This window comes from Calliphora vicina, chromosome 4 (assembly GCF_958450345.1).
Source record: "Calliphora vicina chromosome 4, idCalVici1.1, whole genome shotgun sequence".
NCBI classification, from domain to species: domain Eukaryota; kingdom Metazoa; phylum Arthropoda; class Insecta; order Diptera; family Calliphoridae; genus Calliphora; species Calliphora vicina.
The window spans coordinates 49426347-49446164 of record NC_088783.1 but is presented as its reverse complement, the minus strand read 5'-3'; the positions used below and the strand labels follow the sequence as shown (position 1 = coordinate 49446164).

The 19818-nt window shown below is 31.8% G+C and overlaps 2 protein-coding genes and 2 non-coding genes across 4 annotated transcripts; 3 read left to right on the top strand and 1 right to left on the bottom strand.

Moving 5' to 3' along the window:
* Window positions 1–2662: 2662 nt before the first annotated feature.
* Window positions 2663–3370, bottom strand: LOC135958418 (midnolin homolog). Its single transcript, XM_065509322.1, has one exon. The coding sequence runs from the start codon at window positions 3368–3370 to the stop codon at window positions 2663–2665; it is 708 nt and encodes a 235-aa protein (XP_065365394.1).
* An 8575-nt stretch (window positions 3371–11945) lies between these two features.
* Window positions 11946–14661, top strand: LOC135957978 (micronuclear linker histone polyprotein-like). Its single transcript, XM_065508828.1, has one exon. It carries the CDS (start codon window positions 12170–12172, stop codon window positions 14543–14545), a length of 2376 nt encoding a protein of 791 aa, XP_065364900.1. The 5' UTR covers window positions 11946–12169; the 3' UTR covers window positions 14546–14661.
* A 4456-nt stretch (window positions 14662–19117) lies between these two features.
* Window positions 19118–19191, top strand: TRNAN-GUU (transfer RNA asparagine (anticodon GUU)). Its single transcript has one exon. It is a non-coding gene; the product is annotated as a tRNA-Asn (tRNA).
* A 303-nt stretch (window positions 19192–19494) lies between these two features.
* Window positions 19495–19568, top strand: TRNAN-GUU (transfer RNA asparagine (anticodon GUU)). Its single transcript has one exon. It is a non-coding gene; the product is annotated as a tRNA-Asn (tRNA).
* Window positions 19569–19818: the final 250 nt, after the last annotated feature.

The window sequence follows — 19818 nt, the reverse complement described above, 5'->3', positions numbered from 1 at the left end:
TGGATTATTCACCAAACATTGTGGCTTTAGGTATCACCAATTTATTTTAGGTAATGTTGAGAATAAACAGTGTAGGTCCCGGGGGATATAATTGATCTCTCATCAAATATACTAATTTATGCTTCATAAGTAGCCTGAAACTTTAAAGCTGCACAAAAGATCCTATGGGTCGTAGTGCGTAAAGCCTCGCTTGTAATAATAATAATAACAGACATTCTATGAGGCATTACGTGGCAGGTATCCTTACAGATCTTATATTAGATACCTTCTAATGTGCCTTATTAAGTAGGCCTCTAACAGAAGCGAGTGTGCAAAGCCTTGGCACCCAATGACACGCCTGGGTACCCTGTTTTTAAAAATAAGGCCTTTAGGACGGCCTCTTTACTGCAAGCATTCCCCGCTGGATAGTGTATAGGTAGTGAAGTGTGTGATTTCTTAATTACTAACAACTGAAATGTCTAATGCGTATTTTATTTATTTATTTATTTTGCTATTCTTATCTAATAAATTAATTGTAATTTGCAAATTATAAAAAAAATACATTAATATAATACTATAAGTAGTTATTATACATATATTTAGAAACATTTGATATTTTTTATCGATATTAACGTTGCAATTTTCATTCTAAAATTATTGAAATGTAGAAATATTTGTAATGACTGTACGGTGATTCTACATTTGTACTATTTAGGAAATTTATTTATGAGATTAATTTCTTAGTGCATCAAAAGTATTAAATTCATTTTTTTGATAAATAATTAGTTATACCCTTTGGCTAGTGTGTAAGCCAGTATGTAACAGGCAGTACCTGCGCTCATTGATGAAATTAAAAAATTTGGCTCCATTAGGATTTGATGTGATATTTGTACTATTGTTGTGTCAAATTTCTCTGGAACGAACATATATCATGAATAAAATCCGACATCACACATAAATCGTGTTTTTTAATCCCGATAGAACTAACGAAATCATGAATAGATTAACGCTTGAACAACGATAATAAATTATCCAAATTTACTTTGAAAATCAGCCATCCAATCGCGCAACAGAGCCTACAGACTCCATTACAATGAGACAAATGCACCGTTTGCCACCAGCATCATCATCGGACCTTATTTCTTAAAAAATTAACCGTTAGGGTCAATGGAGATTGTTAAAATATGGATGATATTGATCCGGGCGATATGTGGTTTCAACAAGATGGCCCTACGTGCCATACGACGACCGCAACCATAATTTATTGAAATCAGAATTTGCCGATAACTTGATTTCGAGAATTGGACCTGTCAATTGGCCTCCAAGTTCGTGCGATTTGACACCTCTTGATTATGTCCTGTGGGGCCAGGTGAAGTCACTGGTTTATGCTGATAAACTAGCAACAATTGAGGCCTTGGAAGCCAATATTGTTCGTGTTATTCGTGACATATGGCCAGCAATATTCGACACCACAAAGTAGATATCGATGCCTTAATATAAAAAGGCCCTAACTCGTGTTTTTTTTTTTTGTAAGTCCAGATTTTCGCTTATTTCAAAGTCCATTGTAACGTTGGACCTACAATGTGTCAAAATCGGGAAAAATATTTTTTAACCCGAATTTTTTTTCCTCAAAAAATTTGTTTGGTCATAAATTCTTTTTTCAAAATTTTTTTTTTTTTAAAAAATCGATTTAAAAATTTTTTTTTTTTAAAAAAAACTATTTAAAAAAAAAATTTAAAACAATATAAACAAAAAATTTTAAAATAATTTAAAAAAAAAAATAATTTTGTTTAAATAAAAATATGTATGTATTTAAAAAAAAATATTTTTAAGTATAATTTGGTGAAGGGTATATAAGATTTACTTTTTTTTGTGTATTTTTTACAATTTCAAGTTCTATCGGGCTTAAAAAAACGACATTTGTAACGCCAGAAAAGCATCTACAGGCTGAAATTTTCCACAAATACTCTCTGTTTATAAGATTTGTTTAGTATTGAAAATGGGCAATATCGGTCAATGATTTCACCTAGCCCCTCTTCAAATGTCCCCCGAAATACTGTTTGAGCAGTCATAAATATCTTAATTATGCCGTCATCCTTATAAAATTGTTTACAAATTAGTTCTAAGTAATCCGAAATTATACTGTAAAGTATGGAGAAAATCGGGCATCATTTGTCCCTAGTCCCCATACAAGGCCCCCCTCTGAAAATGACTTCTACTTTCATAAATGTCTTATAATAATTAATATCGCGATGAAATTGGACATAAACTTGTTATTCAACTGTATGTGCTAATTAAAACTTTTAAACTAGCATTTGTTCTATCTGAGATATTAATACAAGCGATTCCGCCTCAGGATTCTCCTAGTTTTTATTTACGAATTTCGCACTGCTGTTTTTTTTAAAAGAAAAACAGCAACAATTCACTAATCCATTATGGATTTAGCTCGTAAATTTTGATTAAAGAAACAACTTTTCTTTTAATTTTTTTTGGTTTATATCTTTTTATTATTTTTTTTTGTGTATTTTTAAATACATATTTTTTATTTTTTACTAAAATTGCTATAAATATTTTTGGCATAATTATATTGTATTATTTACTTACATGTTAATTTAATGAGTTAGTGAACAGTGAAGTTATGATGAAATTATTTGTATATTGCTATATTTTAAGTATTTCACAATTAAAGTGTTAAAGCTAATGGCAAACGATCTTCAATTGTTCCAGTTGAGTTTGCGGTACCACAACGATAGCCACCAATTGATGGCATTTGTTGGTAACCAACATCACGAGTGGCTGAATAGCCGCGAGAACGACCTCTGGAGTGGCCACGCGAATGACCTCTTGAATGACCACGAGAACGGCAACGATCACGTCCTCTGGAATGTGAACGATCTCGGTGACCATGATGATGTCTGCCGCCACCACCATGACCATGACCATGATGATGTTTCTTATGTATGTCACCGTGACGATGATGATGGGGATGTGGATGGTGGTGGGAATGATGACCACCACCACCATGTCCTTTACCACCATAATGGCATGAAACAAACTCAACCTCACTATCACTGGAGCTTGAACTCGAGCTAGAGCTAGTATCACTGCTTGAATCACTACTGCCAGCTCTTTCGTCACGTGAACGTGAGCGATGTCTACGTTTCTCACCAATTTTCTTATTTTTATTTTTACACTGTTTCTGTTTATGCATTTCTCGGCCCAATTCCTCCATGACCTTTTGCAGCATTTTTTGAGCTTTTTGTGCCTTTTTCATGGCCTTTTCAAACTTTTTCATGCTATCAACTGGTTCATCGTTGGCACAGTGATTTTCTGCTTCAACCGCCACTGGTTCTTCATGATCCATCGCAGTTTGCTTTTCACTTGCACTCATATTTTGTTTGTTTTTGTTAATTTATATAAACAAATCTCTTTGTGTTTGTCTCTGTTATTTATTTCGATTTTTTTCTTTTGTTAATTTACAAAGTTGTTTTTATTTAATTTATTATTTTCTCTCTTTTTTGTGTTTTAGTTAGTTCACCCATCCACTGTCTACACTGGACTGTTGTTGATATTGTGCCGGCTTTTTGCTTTTATACTGCTTCGCAAACGTTTGCAAACGTATCGATTTAGCTCTCTTATCTAGAGACTGAACAGCAGAGCAGCCAAACGTTTACAAACGTAATATGCTTTAATAGTGAGGGCCATAATTATAAAGCGAATGCTTTTTAGCAAAGTGATATTATGGAATTTATATTTTCAAATGTTGTACATACATAGATTATTAAGGCTTTAATATTTTTGTGTAAAGTTTCACAATTTCTTTTGGAATTTTATGATATTTAAAAATTTACGATATTCCTAAATTTTACGATTTTTGTGGATTTTACTTGTGAACAAAATATTGCTGAAATATATAGTATGTTTGAAATATTTACGATATATGGAATTCTTATGATTTTTTTTAAAAAAAATTTTATTGAGTATTTACGATACATATTTGAAAATTTTATTGTTTTTATTTTTTTGAATTTTATACAATAGGTCTGTTCATTTACTTTCCCAGTAAATACTTGCAACGAGAGAATAAAATAAAAATTTACAAAATTACTCTCTTAAATTCTCAAATAGTAAAAAGTAAATGAACGCTTTTCCAGTAACAATTGTTTTATACACACAATTTCCTTATTTTATTCCTTTTAAAATCACATTTTCTTCAATTTTAACAAAAATAAATTTTTAAATAAATAAGCAATAACACAAAACATATAAAATATAAGCTGCTAACTATTACGAGTTCAAAATAGAACTTGTAATAGTTTGCAACGAAAGAACACTCTCTAAAATTTATACGCTCTTGATTTTTTCTCTACTTGCAAGATTTTGAGTTAATGAACGCTTTTCCAGTAACAATTGTTACTAACTAGTAACAACTTTTAGTTATTGAACATAGCTAATATTTGAAAGATTTACGCTATTTATAAATTTTACGATATTTGCAAATTTAACGACAACAAAAATTTTACGATATTGTATTATTACATTTGAAAATTTAAGATATTCTGAAATTTTACAATATTTAAGAATTTTAGTGGTCAAATATTCGATAATTGAGTATTTTCGATATTTGGAAATTTAACTACATGTCGAAAAAAGCTTTTTGGAATTAAAAGTTGGGTTGTTTTTATACCCTTCACCATGAGTGGCAAGAGTATACATATATAAGTTTGTCATTCCGTAATTTGTACATTTCTCATTTGCGACCCCATAAAGTATATATACATACATATATTCTGGATCGTTATAGATAGCGAAGTCGATATAGCCATGTCTATCTGTCCGTCTGTCCGTCTGTATGTTTAAATCAACTTTCCCAAATAATTTACATACATGATTCATACATCAATATATCGGCAATTCTTCCGGCTCGGTTGCTATTTAAAATCGACAATCGGCCCACAAATGTCTGAGATATACGGAAAAAACCGGATTAACCTCTATTTTTGGCCTATTTTTGATCTATATCTGGATTGTTAGACAATATGAATATCTAATGATAGATATTTCAATGTCCATTGCAACGTTGTATATAAGGCTATATATAAAAAGTTGGACCTGCAATGGGTCAAAATCGGGAAAAATATTTTTTAACTTGAATTTTTTTTCATCAAAAAATTTATTTGCCATAATTTTTTTTCCAAAATAAAAATAATTTTAAAAATTAAAAAAAGAATTCAAAAAAAATTTGGAAAATTTTTAAAAAACGAAAAAAAATGTTAAAAAAAATTAAATTTGAATGGATATCTAATGATAGATATTTCAAAGTCCATTGAAACGATGTATATAAGGCTATATATAGTAAGTTGGACCTACAATGGGCCAAAATCGGGAAAAATATTTTTTAACCCGAATTTTTTTCATCAAAAAATTTATTTGTCATAAATTTTTTTCCAAAATAAAAATAATTTTAAAAATTAAAAAATTAATTTTAAAAAAATTTGGAAAAAAAAAATTTTAAAAAAATTAAAAAACGAAAAAAATTTTTGAAAAACTTAAAAAAAAAATAAAATTTGTTTACCTTAAAATATTTAAATAAAATTATTTTAAAGTATAATTTGATGAAGGGTATATAAAATTCGGAACAACCGAATATAGTTCTCTTACTTGTTTATATTTTTAGTGTTTATTAGGAACCCTATTGATTTTGGTTGAAATCGTTCCATGATTTCAAGTAGCCCTTATACAAATGTCCCTACGGAATTGCACTTATGTATACATATACTCAAAAAAATATTAGTTATGTAGCAATCATGATAAAATTTAGCAGTTTTATGTACTCAGAAATCAAACTGTAAAGTTTTGTGAAAATCGGATCACATTTGAACCTAGACCCCTTATAAGGCCTTCTACAGAAAATCACTTCAACATTCATAATTGACTTAAAAGCATTAGTATTGTGTTGAAATTCGACATATGTAAATAATTTTTATACGAATGTTAATTCTCTTACCAAATTTTATGAAGATCGGTGGTCCACATTTGAACTTGAGAAAATCAGTTTAACCTTAATAATTCGCGTAAATATGACGGTATTAAGATAAAAGCCGAAATGATATAATTTAAAATATTAAATGTTCAATAAATTGCTGTATAGTTCGATCTATAACAGACCTCTGGTTTATACGTTTACTTGTATATGCTTAAAAACAACAGAAACAGCCTATAAAAGGCACAATAATGGCCATTATTCCAACCAAAGAATGTGTTGAGTGAACAATTCAAACTAAAAGAAAAAACAAATAAGTAAAATCAAATAAACAAGCTGAAAATAAATACTTACACACAACAAAAAATATTTTACAATAAAACGTAAATAAGCTAAGAAAAACAAAGTTAAAAAATTAAATATTAAAATGAGTGAAAGTGAAAAACAAGTCTCTATGGAGGATCATGAAGCACCAGTAATTGTGGAGTGCTATAGCACTCTACTTCGAAGCCAGAAGTTTCGGTAAAACAATAGTCCAGAAAGTGTGAAGATGAGTGATATACATTTTGAGGATGAGGTGAAGAAACATGATCATCACAAGCGTCATGCTAGTCGCTCCCGTTCTCATTCTCGTGAGCGTCATTGCCATTGAAAGTTAAACAAATATCATGGCCATCATAAGAGTCATGCCAGTCGTTCCCGTTCTCGTTTCCAATCTCGTGGACGTAATCCCGATGTTGACATAAAGAAGCACCACTATCATCATAAGCGTCATGCAAGTCGTTCACGTTCTCGCTCTAACTCAAGAGGACCTAATGGTCATGGAAAGTTAAACAAAGATCATGCTAGTCGCTCCAGTTCTCACTCTCGTTTGCGTCATTCCGATGTTGGCATGAAAAATCGATGTTGGCAGATCATAATCGTCATGCTAGTCGTTCACGTTCTCGCTCTAACTCACGAGGACGACATGGTCATTGAATGTTAAACAAACAACACGGTCATCATAAGAAACATGCTAGTCGTTACCAATCTCGTTCACACTCTCACGGTAGACATTCTGAGGATCAGGTGAAGAATCATAAGCACCATGCAAGTCGTTCGCGTTCTCGCTCCAATTTAAGAGGACGTCATGGCTATGGAAAATTACACAAACATCATGGGCATCATGAAGGTCAAGCAAGTCGTTTCCGTTCTCGTTTTCATGACCGAGACAACGACAAAGTTACTTCAACCAAATATGAAAGAAAACTCAAGATTGCCATACAAAAAGAAAGCACCATAAAAAATATGATAACAAATCCTCTAGTTCTTCAAATTCATTATCCATATCTAGCGATAGCAGTTCTGATGAGCGTCAAATGGCTTATTCCTGCCCCTGTACTTTACCCAATCCTTAGACATTTTCATATTGATTATCCCTCGATGATATTTCATCATAGGTTTCTCGATTTTTCGCCAGAGAAACGGATAAGCGGACATCGACTCAGAATCGAGGTTTGTGTTAGACTAATATTTTTAGGTGTACAACTAGTTTTAAAGGTAACAATTTCGAAGAAACATTCATTGGTCATCATTGTTTGCATTTAAAACTATTATCACTAGTGTAGCTTTTGATGAGTCATCGGATCTATAGTAAACGTTTATAAACGTTTACATGTCACTTTATTTAGCTGATAAGAGAGACATGTGTTATACAATAAATTAAATATGTTAAGTTGTTAATCTAGCTATAGGGTATTTTTTTTCTACATATACCAATATGTGTAATTTTGTTTTTAAAAGAAACGCAATTATTTCACTTTTTCTTGGTGGAAATTTCAAGTTATCGTTGACTTTTTCTACAGTTCTCAAATCCTGATTCTGAATTTCTCAAACAGTATGAATCAGAGCTGTAAATGAATCATTCTTTTTAGATTTTAATTCGTTAAGAATTAGCTAAATTTTGAATTAATTCTTTTCACAACAAAAAGAAAAGAATTGAATAAAATTTGAATCAATTCAAATTTGAATTTGAACAAATGAATTTGTAAAAATGAGTTGCAATTCGTTTTCAATTCAAATGAATTTATAAATTAATTGAATTCGAAATCAATTCAATTCAAATGAACTGGAAATTAATTGCAATTCACTTTTAGAAACGAATAACAATTCGTTTTTCATTTTTAAAACAATTCATTTTTAACAAATTCATTTGAATTGACTAAAATTTCATTCAATTCATTTTTTTGAGTGAATGATTCGCGAATTAATTCAAAAATTAATGATTCATTTACAACTCTGGTATGCAAATATTTAAATAAGTTAGTAGGTATAAGAATATTCTAATTGGGTTTGTTGTGAATATATTTATTTTAATGAGCGTTGTTATGTTAATGTAAATTTCCTTTAAATTTTCTGTAATAATCCCATAAATAGTAAATATTCAAATATTGGGAAATTATGTAATTAAGATGATAAAGAAATTATTTTCCTGCTAAGTACGAGTAATTAAACAAGGTTTCTAGATGACTGAGTCTGGAGAATTTTTGCTTTAAAGTTTAATATTAAATCTAAATACTTATGTGTTGGCAGTATTAATTTAATAAAACAAATATTCCAGATGCAGCCAACTGTAACTTTCTTTAGATTATAAAGAAAATATTTTGATGTCATTGCATACAAGTACTTAATACAAAATTTCACAAATAGGGAGTTAAATAAGTCATTAATTGTATCATTGACATTGATTGAAAGCAATTACTGACTAAGTGAGCTCTGATTTTGTACTTTGGTTTAAAAATATGAGCTATTCGAAATAGGTGTCTTTTAATTGCGTCAGTGAATCAATTAACTTAGTACCAGGTTAATGATTTCCCTAATAACTGCATAAAAACTGAGCCTGTTTGTAAAATCAATTAAGCGAAAACTATTGTATATAATAAATAATTACTTACATGCCTGATTATAATTTAGCTATTACTAAACTACTTCTAAGTAATGTAGAAAGTTTGTAGTAGCAATTGAAAATCAGTAATAATTTGTCATTCAAGATTTGAATGGGTTATTCAGCCATATTATAAGTGTTTTTATTTGGTATCATGTAAATTTTATAAACCACACTAGAAAATACTTGAAAACTTCGTCGTATTTTTCGTCAATGCAAGGCACTGTGCATTTTATTTTGAAAATAATCGTTCATGAGCTACCAATCATGAACCATTTTAGATATCGCCATGAGATTGTTCACAATTACAGTTGTCAAACTGGTTTTCGAATTATTCGAAAACGAGGTATTTACAAATGGACGGTTTATGAGTTATACGACAAAACGGATTTTTTTATCTCGAATTATTCGACATAATCGAATATGTTTGCTTGTTGTAGATATCGTCATGAGATTGTGCACAATTGGATTTTCGAATTACATATTCGAAAATAAAATGGACGGTTTTCGAGTTATACGACAAACCGGATTTTTATATCTGGAATTATTCGGCAAAATCGAATATTTTTGTTTAAATTTATTTTTAGATTTTATGCAAAATTTAGAAGCTCAGCTCAGTTTAATATTAAAAGAACTTCAAAATCCATGCAAAATAATTAATATTGCAAGCACTAGATACATAAACCTGCGAGAGATAGAAAGATGCGGAAGATATAAATCGCCCAGCCCAGTTTGAAGACCAAGAACTTGGATGCATTACTCCATGAAGATTGTTTTCAAACTCAATAAGAGCTTGCAAAATCAATGGGAGCTACTCAATTAGCAATTTAAAAATGTTTGCAAGCAGCAGGATTCTTCCAAAAGCCAGGAAATTGGGCACCATACGCATTGAAGTCGAGAGTCCTTGAAAGACGATTTTGAATGTCCGAAATTATGCTAGAACGCTATAAAAGAAAATCATTTTTGCACCGACTCATCATTACTTGCGATCAAACATGCATCCATTACGATAACCTGAAGCGTAGGAGATAGCACGTGAACCCTGACCAACCAGCCGAATCGACACCAAAGTCAAATATCCATGGCGCTAAGGTAGTACTCTGTATTTGGTGGCAGCAATAGGGTCCTATCTATTACGAGCTGCTGAAATCTGACCAGACCATCATAGTGAACCAGTACCGAATGAATTCGATTCGTTTGAAGCGAGTATTGGCCGAAAATGTCCAGAATATGCCGCCAGACTTGAATTCGTATTATTCCATAATGAAAACGCTAGGACACGTGTTAAAAACTAATTAGAATGAAGCAGGGACCGTAAATAACGGTTATCCAGAAAATTTGAAATCACAAAATTTCTATGTTAGAGTCAACGGAGACCTGTTAATACTCCAAAAATGGAGTTTTAAATAGCCGTCATAAAATTAAAATCTTTTGAGGACTTTTATTTTTCCCGTCAAAAAAAAACTCTTTTGAGGAGTTTTATTTTTTCCGTCATAAAATAAAAGTCATTTGAGGAGTTTTATTTTTCCCGTCAAAAAATAAAACTCTTTTCGTTTATTTTCTACTTTTTTTCAATATCTTTGTTTATTGAGTCTATCTGATATAATGTTTGTAGTAATTTATTTGTTTCAGAGAAAAAAAACAACAACAATTTGATAATAGGAATCAAACAATTGATTTTATTTTAATGAAAAATTATTCAATTGCAATGCAAGGGGCTTTACGAATTGTAACGATCTGACCAACGGCAAGCTTTAAGTGTTAATTTACATAAAATGAGTTTTATTTTCTGACGGGAAAAATAAAACTCTTCAAATGACTTTTATTTTATGATGGAAAAAATAAAAGTCCTCAAAAGAGTTTTTTTTATGAAGGCTATTTAAAACTCCTGTTTTAAGAATTTTGTGCGAACTTTTATTTTTACGTCGAAAAATAACTGTTTCAGGTGGATTTTTATTTTTAAAGTCACAAAATTACTGTTATAAAATTACTTTTTTGATATCATTTATAACCGTTACGGTCCCTGGAATGAAGTAGTTGGGAAGTTTTGCCTCACCCGCTTTTTAGACCATGTCGTGCCCCGTCAGACTACTATTTCTTTTGATCAGATGCAGAATGCTCTCTCTGGGATACGCTTCACTTCAGAACAGAGTATCCGAAATTGGATTGATTCGTTCTTGTTGCCGTCATAGCTAACAATGGCCAATTGTACAAATGTTTCAAAATAAAAACTAAACAGTTAAAAAAATCCCACATTTTTAAGTCTTTCAGCCAATATATAAGTTCCAAATTTTATTAAGATATATTTAATCAGAGCAGAGAATTGTCAATTGGTTACTTTATACATCCCAGGTAATCTAGCATGAAGTCAGTTGTTACTTTAGAGTCTCTAAGTAATCTAGAGCGTAGTCGCTTTAAACCTTTATTTTGTTTTGTACTTTAGAAAGTACAATAGTTATTTTCCTAACCAGAAATAATCTATTGAAGAGTAGTCAGTCGGTGGATGGTTTGTTTACAAGCAATTGGTTGTTAGACTGTCTAGGAGAAGGTTTAGAATGAAATAATTCACCAAACTCCATGAATTAGTTATTCGGGGAAGCACATATGAAAATATGTGTGTAAAGCTAAACATGCAAACTAATATTCCAATGGAAATATATGACGTCATCAAGAGAAACTAAACTAATTTTACAATAAGTTGATGAAATTCAATAAACACAATTATAATAATTTTCTACAATTTTCCATAATTTTCTTTGAAACAAAAAAAAAAAATAAAAAAAAGTCACTGCAAACTAAAATAAAACAATTATTTTGTTTACCAACAAGTTAATCCAGAGGGTCTCATCAACTGTTCTGATAAGCGCGTGCCATTCGAAATGTACGTTTGCAAACGTTTACAATCAAATGGAGAAAATCTATGCCGGAGTATGAGTGATGAGTGATGAGTGAATAACAAAAATAAAATAATACTCATACGTTTGTAAACGTTTACTTGTATATGTTTAAAAACAACAACAAGACGATAACAAAAAGTTGGATCAAAACAATTATCTGAGAGCGAGAGAGTGAGAAAAAGACTATAAAAGGCAAATGCCGGCACAACAATGGCAGTTATTCCAACCAAAGAATTTGTTGAGTGAACAATTCAAACTAAAAGAAAATAAAACAAACAAGTAAAATCAAATAAACAAGCTGAAAGTAAATACTTAAACACAAAAAAAATAATTTCACAATAAAACGTAAATAATCTGAAAAACAAAGTTAAAAAAGGAACAATTAAAATGACTGAAAGTGAAAAACAAATCCCTATGGAGGATCATGAAGCACCAGTGATTGTGGAGTGCTATGGCAATATTATCGATGACCAATGCCAGGAGGAGGAACCGCAACCCTCTACTTCGAAGCCAGAAGTTTCGGTAAAACAATATTCAAAGGCCATGAAAAAGGCTTTAAAGGCTCAAAAAAAGTTGCAGAAAGCTGTAGATGATTTGGCTAAGGAAATGCATAAGAAGGAGCATAATCATAAGGACAAAAAGAAGGGTAAGAAACATGGAATTCGTAATCGTTCACTTTCGACATCAAGTGATACCAGTGATGGCACCAGCAGTGGCACTAGTTCTAGCTCAAGTTCCAGTTCTGGTTCTAGTTCGAGCTCAAGTGATAGTGAAGTGGAGTTTGAACCTCGTCGCAGTAAACATTTGAAACATAAACATGGCCGTAAACATCATCATGGCCACAGAGATCGTTCACGTTCCAGAAGTTATGATCGTCAGCACTCCCGTGAACATTGTAGATGCCCATGTAGTGAAGAATTTCCACATCATGGCGGTCCTGCTCGACACGGTTGTCCTGCACATCGTGGAGGTTTCCCTCATCATGGCGGAGCACCACATCATGGAGGTTTTCCCCATCATGGAGGACCTGCACATCATGGAGGATTCCCTCATCATGGGGGAGCACCACATCATGGAGATTTTCCACATCATGGAGGACCTCCTCATCATGGAGGATTCCCTCATCATGGGGGACCACCACATCATGGAGGTTTCCTACACCATGGAGGATATTCGCATCATCGTGGATTCCCATCTCATGGCATGTACGAATATGCTCAGTTTTTTCGGCCATCCGGCCTCTGCATGGGGCCGAAACATCAACGCGGACACTCGAGGAGTCGTTCCCGTTCCAACTCACGCTGTAGAGTATCATCAGTTCCGCCATGTTTCCTATACGGTGGATACAAATCCGAATGCAACTCAAGATCTCGTCACTGTGGATCTGACAAATTGAAGAAACATCATGGCCATCATAAGCGTCAAGCCAGTCGTTCACGTTCTCGCTCCAACTCACGAGGACATCATGGTCATGGCCATCATAAGCGTCATGTCAGCCGTTCCCGTTCTCGTTCTCATTCTCATGGTAGACATTTTGAGGATGAGGTGAAGAAACATGATCATCACAAGCGTCATGCCAGTCGTTCGTGTTCTCGATCTAACTCACGAGGACGACATGGTCATGGAAAGTTAAACAAACATCATGGCCATCATAAGCTTCAAGCTAGTCGTTCGCGTTCTCGCTCCTACTCACGAGGACCTCATGGCCATCATAAGCGTCATGTCAGCCGTTCCCGTTCTCGTTCTCACTCTCATGGTAGAAATTTTGAGGATGAGATGAAGAAACATGATCATCACAAGCGTCATGCCAGTCGTTCGTGTTCTCGATCTAACTCACGAGGACGACATGGCTATGGAAAGTTAAACAAACATCATGGCCACCATAAGCGTCATGCTAGTCGCTCTTGTTCTCGTTCTCACTCTCGTGGACGTCATTCCGATGTTGACATGAAGAAGCATCACGATCATCATAATCGTCATGCTAGTCGTTCACGTTCTCGCTCTAGCTCACGAGGACGACATGGTCATGGAAAGTTAAACAAACATCATGGCCATCATAAGCGTCATGCTAGTCGCTCCCGTTCTCGTTCTCACTCTCGTGGGCGTCATTGCCATGGAAAGTTAAATAAAGATCATGGCCATCATAAGCGTCATGCCAGCCGTTCCCGTTCTCGTTCCCACTCTCATGGTCGTCACTGCCATGAAAAGTTAAGCAAACATCACGGTCATCATAAGAGGCATGCCAGTCGTTCCCGATCTCGTTCACACTCTCACGGTAGACATTCTGAGGATCAGATGAAAAATCATAAGCGTCAAGCAAGTCGTTCGCGTTCTCGCTCCAACTCAAGAGGACGTCATGGTCATGGAAAATTACACAAACATCATGGTCATCATGAACGTCAAGCAAGTCGTTCCCGTTCTCGTTCTCATTCCCGAGATAACGACAAGTGTAAAGTCACTTCAACCAAATGTGAAAGAAAACGCTCTCGCTCCCGTTCCCACTCTAGAGGCGGAAAACTCAATCATTGCCATAAACAAAGAAAGCACCATAAGAAATATGATAAAAAATCCTCCAGTTCCTCATCCACCTCTAGTGATAGCAGTTCTGATGAGCGTCATATGGCTTATTCTTGCCGCAGGACTTTACCAAATCCTTGGATGAGACATTTTCATATTGGTTATCCATCGATGATGCTTCATCGTAGGTTTCCCGATTTTTCGCCTGGTTTCCAACAAAGAATACCTTATTTTGGATATTTTTAATGAGGCCGCCATAAGAACAAATATTTTGACATTATAAAGTTAACCGATATACCTACTATATATTAACCAAACTAGTATTATTATAAAATATAACCAAAAAACTATAAAAAAAAGAACTGCACCCTATTTTAGTTATTAAGTTGTAAAATAAAAAAAATAAATACACCTTAAAAAAATTATATATTGTTTAATTTAAATAGCGAGCTAAATCCTTAAGGATTAGTGAATTGTTGCTAGTTTCTTTAGAAATTAGCAGTGTGTAATTCGCATGTAAAAAAGGAAGACTTAATTTGGAAAAAAACCTGAGTTCAGAAATTATTGCTTCTGAAACAAGATCCAATTCAAATCACAAGTTTCTATGAATTTTTAGTCCAAATCATTAATGTAAAGTTCTCATTACTTCCTTATTAATTTTCTTATCATTACTGCTGTCAAATTTAAGCCCTTCATTATTTTATATCGATTTAATTATTAAATAAACATTCAGTTAATTTATGAATCATACACAAACATTTTGATTGTTTTCTATTAAATAAAATGGGTTGTCTTATCAAGAATTTTTCTTACAAAAACTTTAAATGACTTTTACAATTTATGCACATAGAAAAATAAAAATTGTATTATTGTATAAACTGCAATGAGTTTATGATAGATATCGTTATCTAAATTGCAAAAATTTTGCGTTTAGTACTCCATAAATTCTGCGATCAATTCGTTTGATCATTCTTTTCATAAAAATGTAGAACCTTTATTTGAATTATAAAAGCTTTTTATTACAAGACCTTGTTTATTCTCAAGTAAACCAGCTATTACACATTTAAATGGATTTTTACAATAAAATAAAAATTTTTCCAATTCACAATGACGATCGCCCATTAATAAGTCATAGCTCCAATATAAGACGCTCATTCCCAAAATTTTGAAATATGTTATCCTCAAACAAATTAAACTTTCATTTTACTTGGAAACATGAACACCTTATATTTTCTCCATACAAACGGCTCCATCCTAATATGTATGGATGCATATTTATAAAAGCACTTATAATTCGCTTTGCCCCCCCACACTCTCCCAAACAAATATGTACTTTCATGTCACTTATGGAATTTCCCCAAAAAATAATATTTATGAATATTTTTTTAAAACTCACCTTCACCGCTAATAAAAGGAAGAAAATGAAACCCACCACCCAACTAACAGTAAATTGACACATACATTTCTACATACATGCATCTAAATGAATGTAAATGTGTATGTATTCTTATGCACAGTGGTTTAGAAACTTTTTTTTGGAAATAATTCGGTATCTCGGGAACTATTGGAGATATTGTTATTAAATTTCATATGCTTAGAGCTGAGGTGTTTTCGAAAAAACGTAAGTAAATTTTACATAGGGGCAAAGTTTGTGGAACTACTGAGCAGTAAATAAAGGCTTTTTATATAAGTATTTGATATTGGTGAAATCCTTAGGACTTGTAAATTGATATTTTAGTAAAATTAAAAACCATAAAAACAAAAAAAATTATAAAATGTGTTATTTTTCATGAAGAAAAGTATGAAATTTGAATTAATATAAAAATAAAAAAATTTGAAACTAATATAAACTCAAATGTTCTTAAATCAATGGCATTCGAATTTTTTATATTTTTTATTTTCAAATACCGAAATTCATAAAATGGGGAAAATGTGTTCCAAAAACTGAGCTTTTTTTTTAGAAAAGTGCCTACTGTGACGTTATTTACCGTGTGATAGTAGAACAACTTTTTAAGTATTTCCGAAACATATAGGGTTATACAAATATTAAGCTTTTTTGTGGAACGTTACACAGTGGGGAAATAAATCTGGCATTTCTAAACGGCTGGTCCGATCAGGATAAAATTTGAATTGGGCTTAGCCAAGGAGTATTCGAGTTTAAGTTATTAAAATGGTTAAGTTAAACAAATAATCCAGGGGCGGCGCTATGGGGGCTCAAAGTAGGGTACCTTCGACATGTAAAATTTTTAAACACGTGCCATTTTTTTGTTAGATCATGAAAAAACATGCTTGCGTGTGCTATTTATCTCTTATAATTTTCTAGTTATAGGCATTTCAAAATTAAAATTTTAAAATTTTGCCATACCTTGGTCCGCTTTTTTAAAAATTTTTTTGGTCGAATTTTTTTTGTTAGTTAGACAACTAAATTACTAACAACATACAAAAGATTTCAGAGCAATGTCAATTACGAATCCAAAAATAACAGATTTTCAATTTAAAAATTCAAAAAATAGTATATTTTTGCTGTTTTTTGGACAAAAAGGTGACATAACTCTTTTTTTTTTATTAAAAAACAACTTTCTCTAAGAACATATAACAATTTTATGTTTTTCTATAAAGTTTCTTTACGGAGATCATTTTGGTATAAAAACATGTCCTATTTTTCGAACATGTCGGCCCTACGTCCTTTGGAAATTGACCTATTTTTTTTTATCAAAATTTCAACTTTGGGCCACATGTTTTAAAATCTCAAAGCTGGGATCAGAAAACGGAAAGAAGTTTTGGATGTGTTCCCTATTTATCCCTAAAGTATTTTCCCAGCCCCGAAGGAAATGTGGACCCTATAGACAAAATTGTAAAAAATACCATTTTTAGGAATTGCGGGATTCCCTTTGACCTTTTGACAAGTTTTTTTACACCTTGTTATTTATAATGAGAAATTTAAAAAACGCTGAAAACTTCATTGAGTTTCGTTAATAAATAAAGATTTTATTACATATTACATATTCATTGAGTTTCTAAAACTAAAATTTATATCAAAATTTTAATAGGATTGCAAATATTTGGAACAATTTGATCCATATTTTTTCCGAGCTATACTTTTTTTGTTTAGTTAATTTTAATTAATTTTTGGTCTTACAAAAAAAATTTCAAGTCAATATCTCAATTAGATTCAAAAATATGCCACTTTAAAACTCCGTCCTTCAAAAATATTGCACTTTTTCATACTCGAGTCCGCGAGTTAACTGTTAGCAAGTTTTATATTATTTTATATCTAAAAAACCATAAAAAGATCGAGCAAAATTAAAAAAAATAAATCTTTAAACCTGAAGATCTCTTAAACTAATAGAGATAACCTACACTTGAAGGCGTAGATCGTTTCAAGGGCTAAATATATTTAAAATTTCAGCTTATTCGGATTATAAATGGATTTTGGCGATTTTTTTTTTTAAATTTGAGACCCGAGGTGACCAAATTTGAGGAGCTATGAGCTGTTCCCCATTAGCATTAGGAAGCTGAACAAACATAAATAAAATTAAATCATATAAAATTCGGAAACAATATCTCCAATAGTTCCCGAGATACTGAATTATTTCCCCAAAAAAACGTTTCTAAGCCACTGTGTAATGTGAGAGTACTACGTAGTAAAAAAAAGTTTGTTTATTTGGTTGTTTGTGTGGAGTTATTTGTTTTGTTTTTTCTTCTTTTTAGAGTGTTGTTATTGTTGTTGTTGTTTGTGGTAAAAATATTCATAAAAATTCGGTGGTAACATGTTGACGCCATGACCATTGTAATAGACACTTATGCTGGGGTAGGTCATGCATGGAGACATGCTTTTATTTAGAGTATTTTAGAGTATTTTTTTTATTTTTTACATACAGATTTATTTATTTCTTTAGCCGTTTTTCATTTGTTTGTGTTTATTGTTTTAAAGTGGTAGACACTAAATAAAAAAAAATAAACAAACTTTCAAAAGGAAAACAAGGATTTTATGTGTTTTAAGAAACCGGCGACATTGTTGAAAATTTAAGTTTTAGGTTTTTTTATGAGTGATTTACAGACTAACAGATTTTTAGAAATTATTTAAATTTGATTACGTTAATTGCTACTAGTATTATGGATTTAGTTTATTAATTGAAATACTACATAACGTTACCGTGTTTTTTTAAGTCGAGATTTTTTGAATCCATCTATTGAATTAAACGAAAATCTGGGCTTACAAAAAAATAACAATAGTTAGGGCCTTTCTATATTAAGTAATTATGATATAAATCAATTACAGTACTCGTATTTATTTTTGTTTATAAATAAATTATAGTATTTGCCCTCTTAGCTGTTATTAAGTTAATTTATCATGTGTATTATTTATTTATTTGTTTATTCCAAAAAAATGTTCTTATCAATAATTCAATTGTTTGTTTATTTAAGAGCATTAACATAAACAGTATGTTTAAGTTTAAGAGTACATAAATACTGGGTTTTACTTCTCATTTTAAGCAAACTATGCTCATTTTTTTACATAAAAGAGATTCCCAAATCTCTTTATTTCGCTCTTTAATAATAGTGGGAAGTAGTGATGGTAAAAATATGTGACAAAGATGTACAGTTTAAGTACCATTTAAAAAAGGTACTAAAAATTGTGTACTAAAGAAACTTAATGGATAACAGGAAAATATTATAAAACATTTTAAATGTAGAAAATGGAGAAAATATAGTTTAATCTAAGCAATTCAAAATATTTATCAATTCAAAAAATTAACAAAATAGTTTGGTACTTTTTTAATCAAAAAGTACATTTAAGTTTTTAAGGAAAAACATGCCTCCGTGGCGCAATTGGTTAGCGCGTTCGGCTGTTAACCGAAAGGTTGGTGGTTCGAGTCCACCCGGGGGCGAAATTTATTTTTAATTGAAGTATTAGGTTGATAATAGAAAATATCTTTATAAATTACCCCAAAAAAGGCTATTTCTAAGTTAGATCTGTGCTACAAATTGTAGCAATCGCTATAAATTTATACAAATCTGTATGTCAGAAATATTTAAAGGAAATTTAAGAAAGCATTACAATTTTAATTTTATAATGCTCAGGCTTTAATTTTAAGTTCTAGTTCTTTGTCAAGATCGTGGCTTTTTTTCTTTTGTATTTTTTGTTACTTTTTTAATCAAAAAGTACAACTTAAGTTTTTACAGAACCACATGCCTCCGTGGCGCAATTGGCTAGCGCGTTCGGCTGTTAACCGAAAGGTTGGTGGTTCGAGCCCACCCGGGGGCGCAATAAATTTGTTTTATATAATTTTTCAGTGAAATTGGAAATTCTATGACATGAGCAGACCAATATTTGGTCTGGGTCACTTTGAAATATTACAATATTTCCATTAAAACTTATATATTTTAACTCTGGGATTGAAAAATTTGTATAGATGACAAGCGGTAGATGATGACAGTCACATCCTGACAATATGTAAGCGAGTGATCGCTGGCTAAAAACACTTCATTATAATGCAGTGCATTTTTGTAGTGTT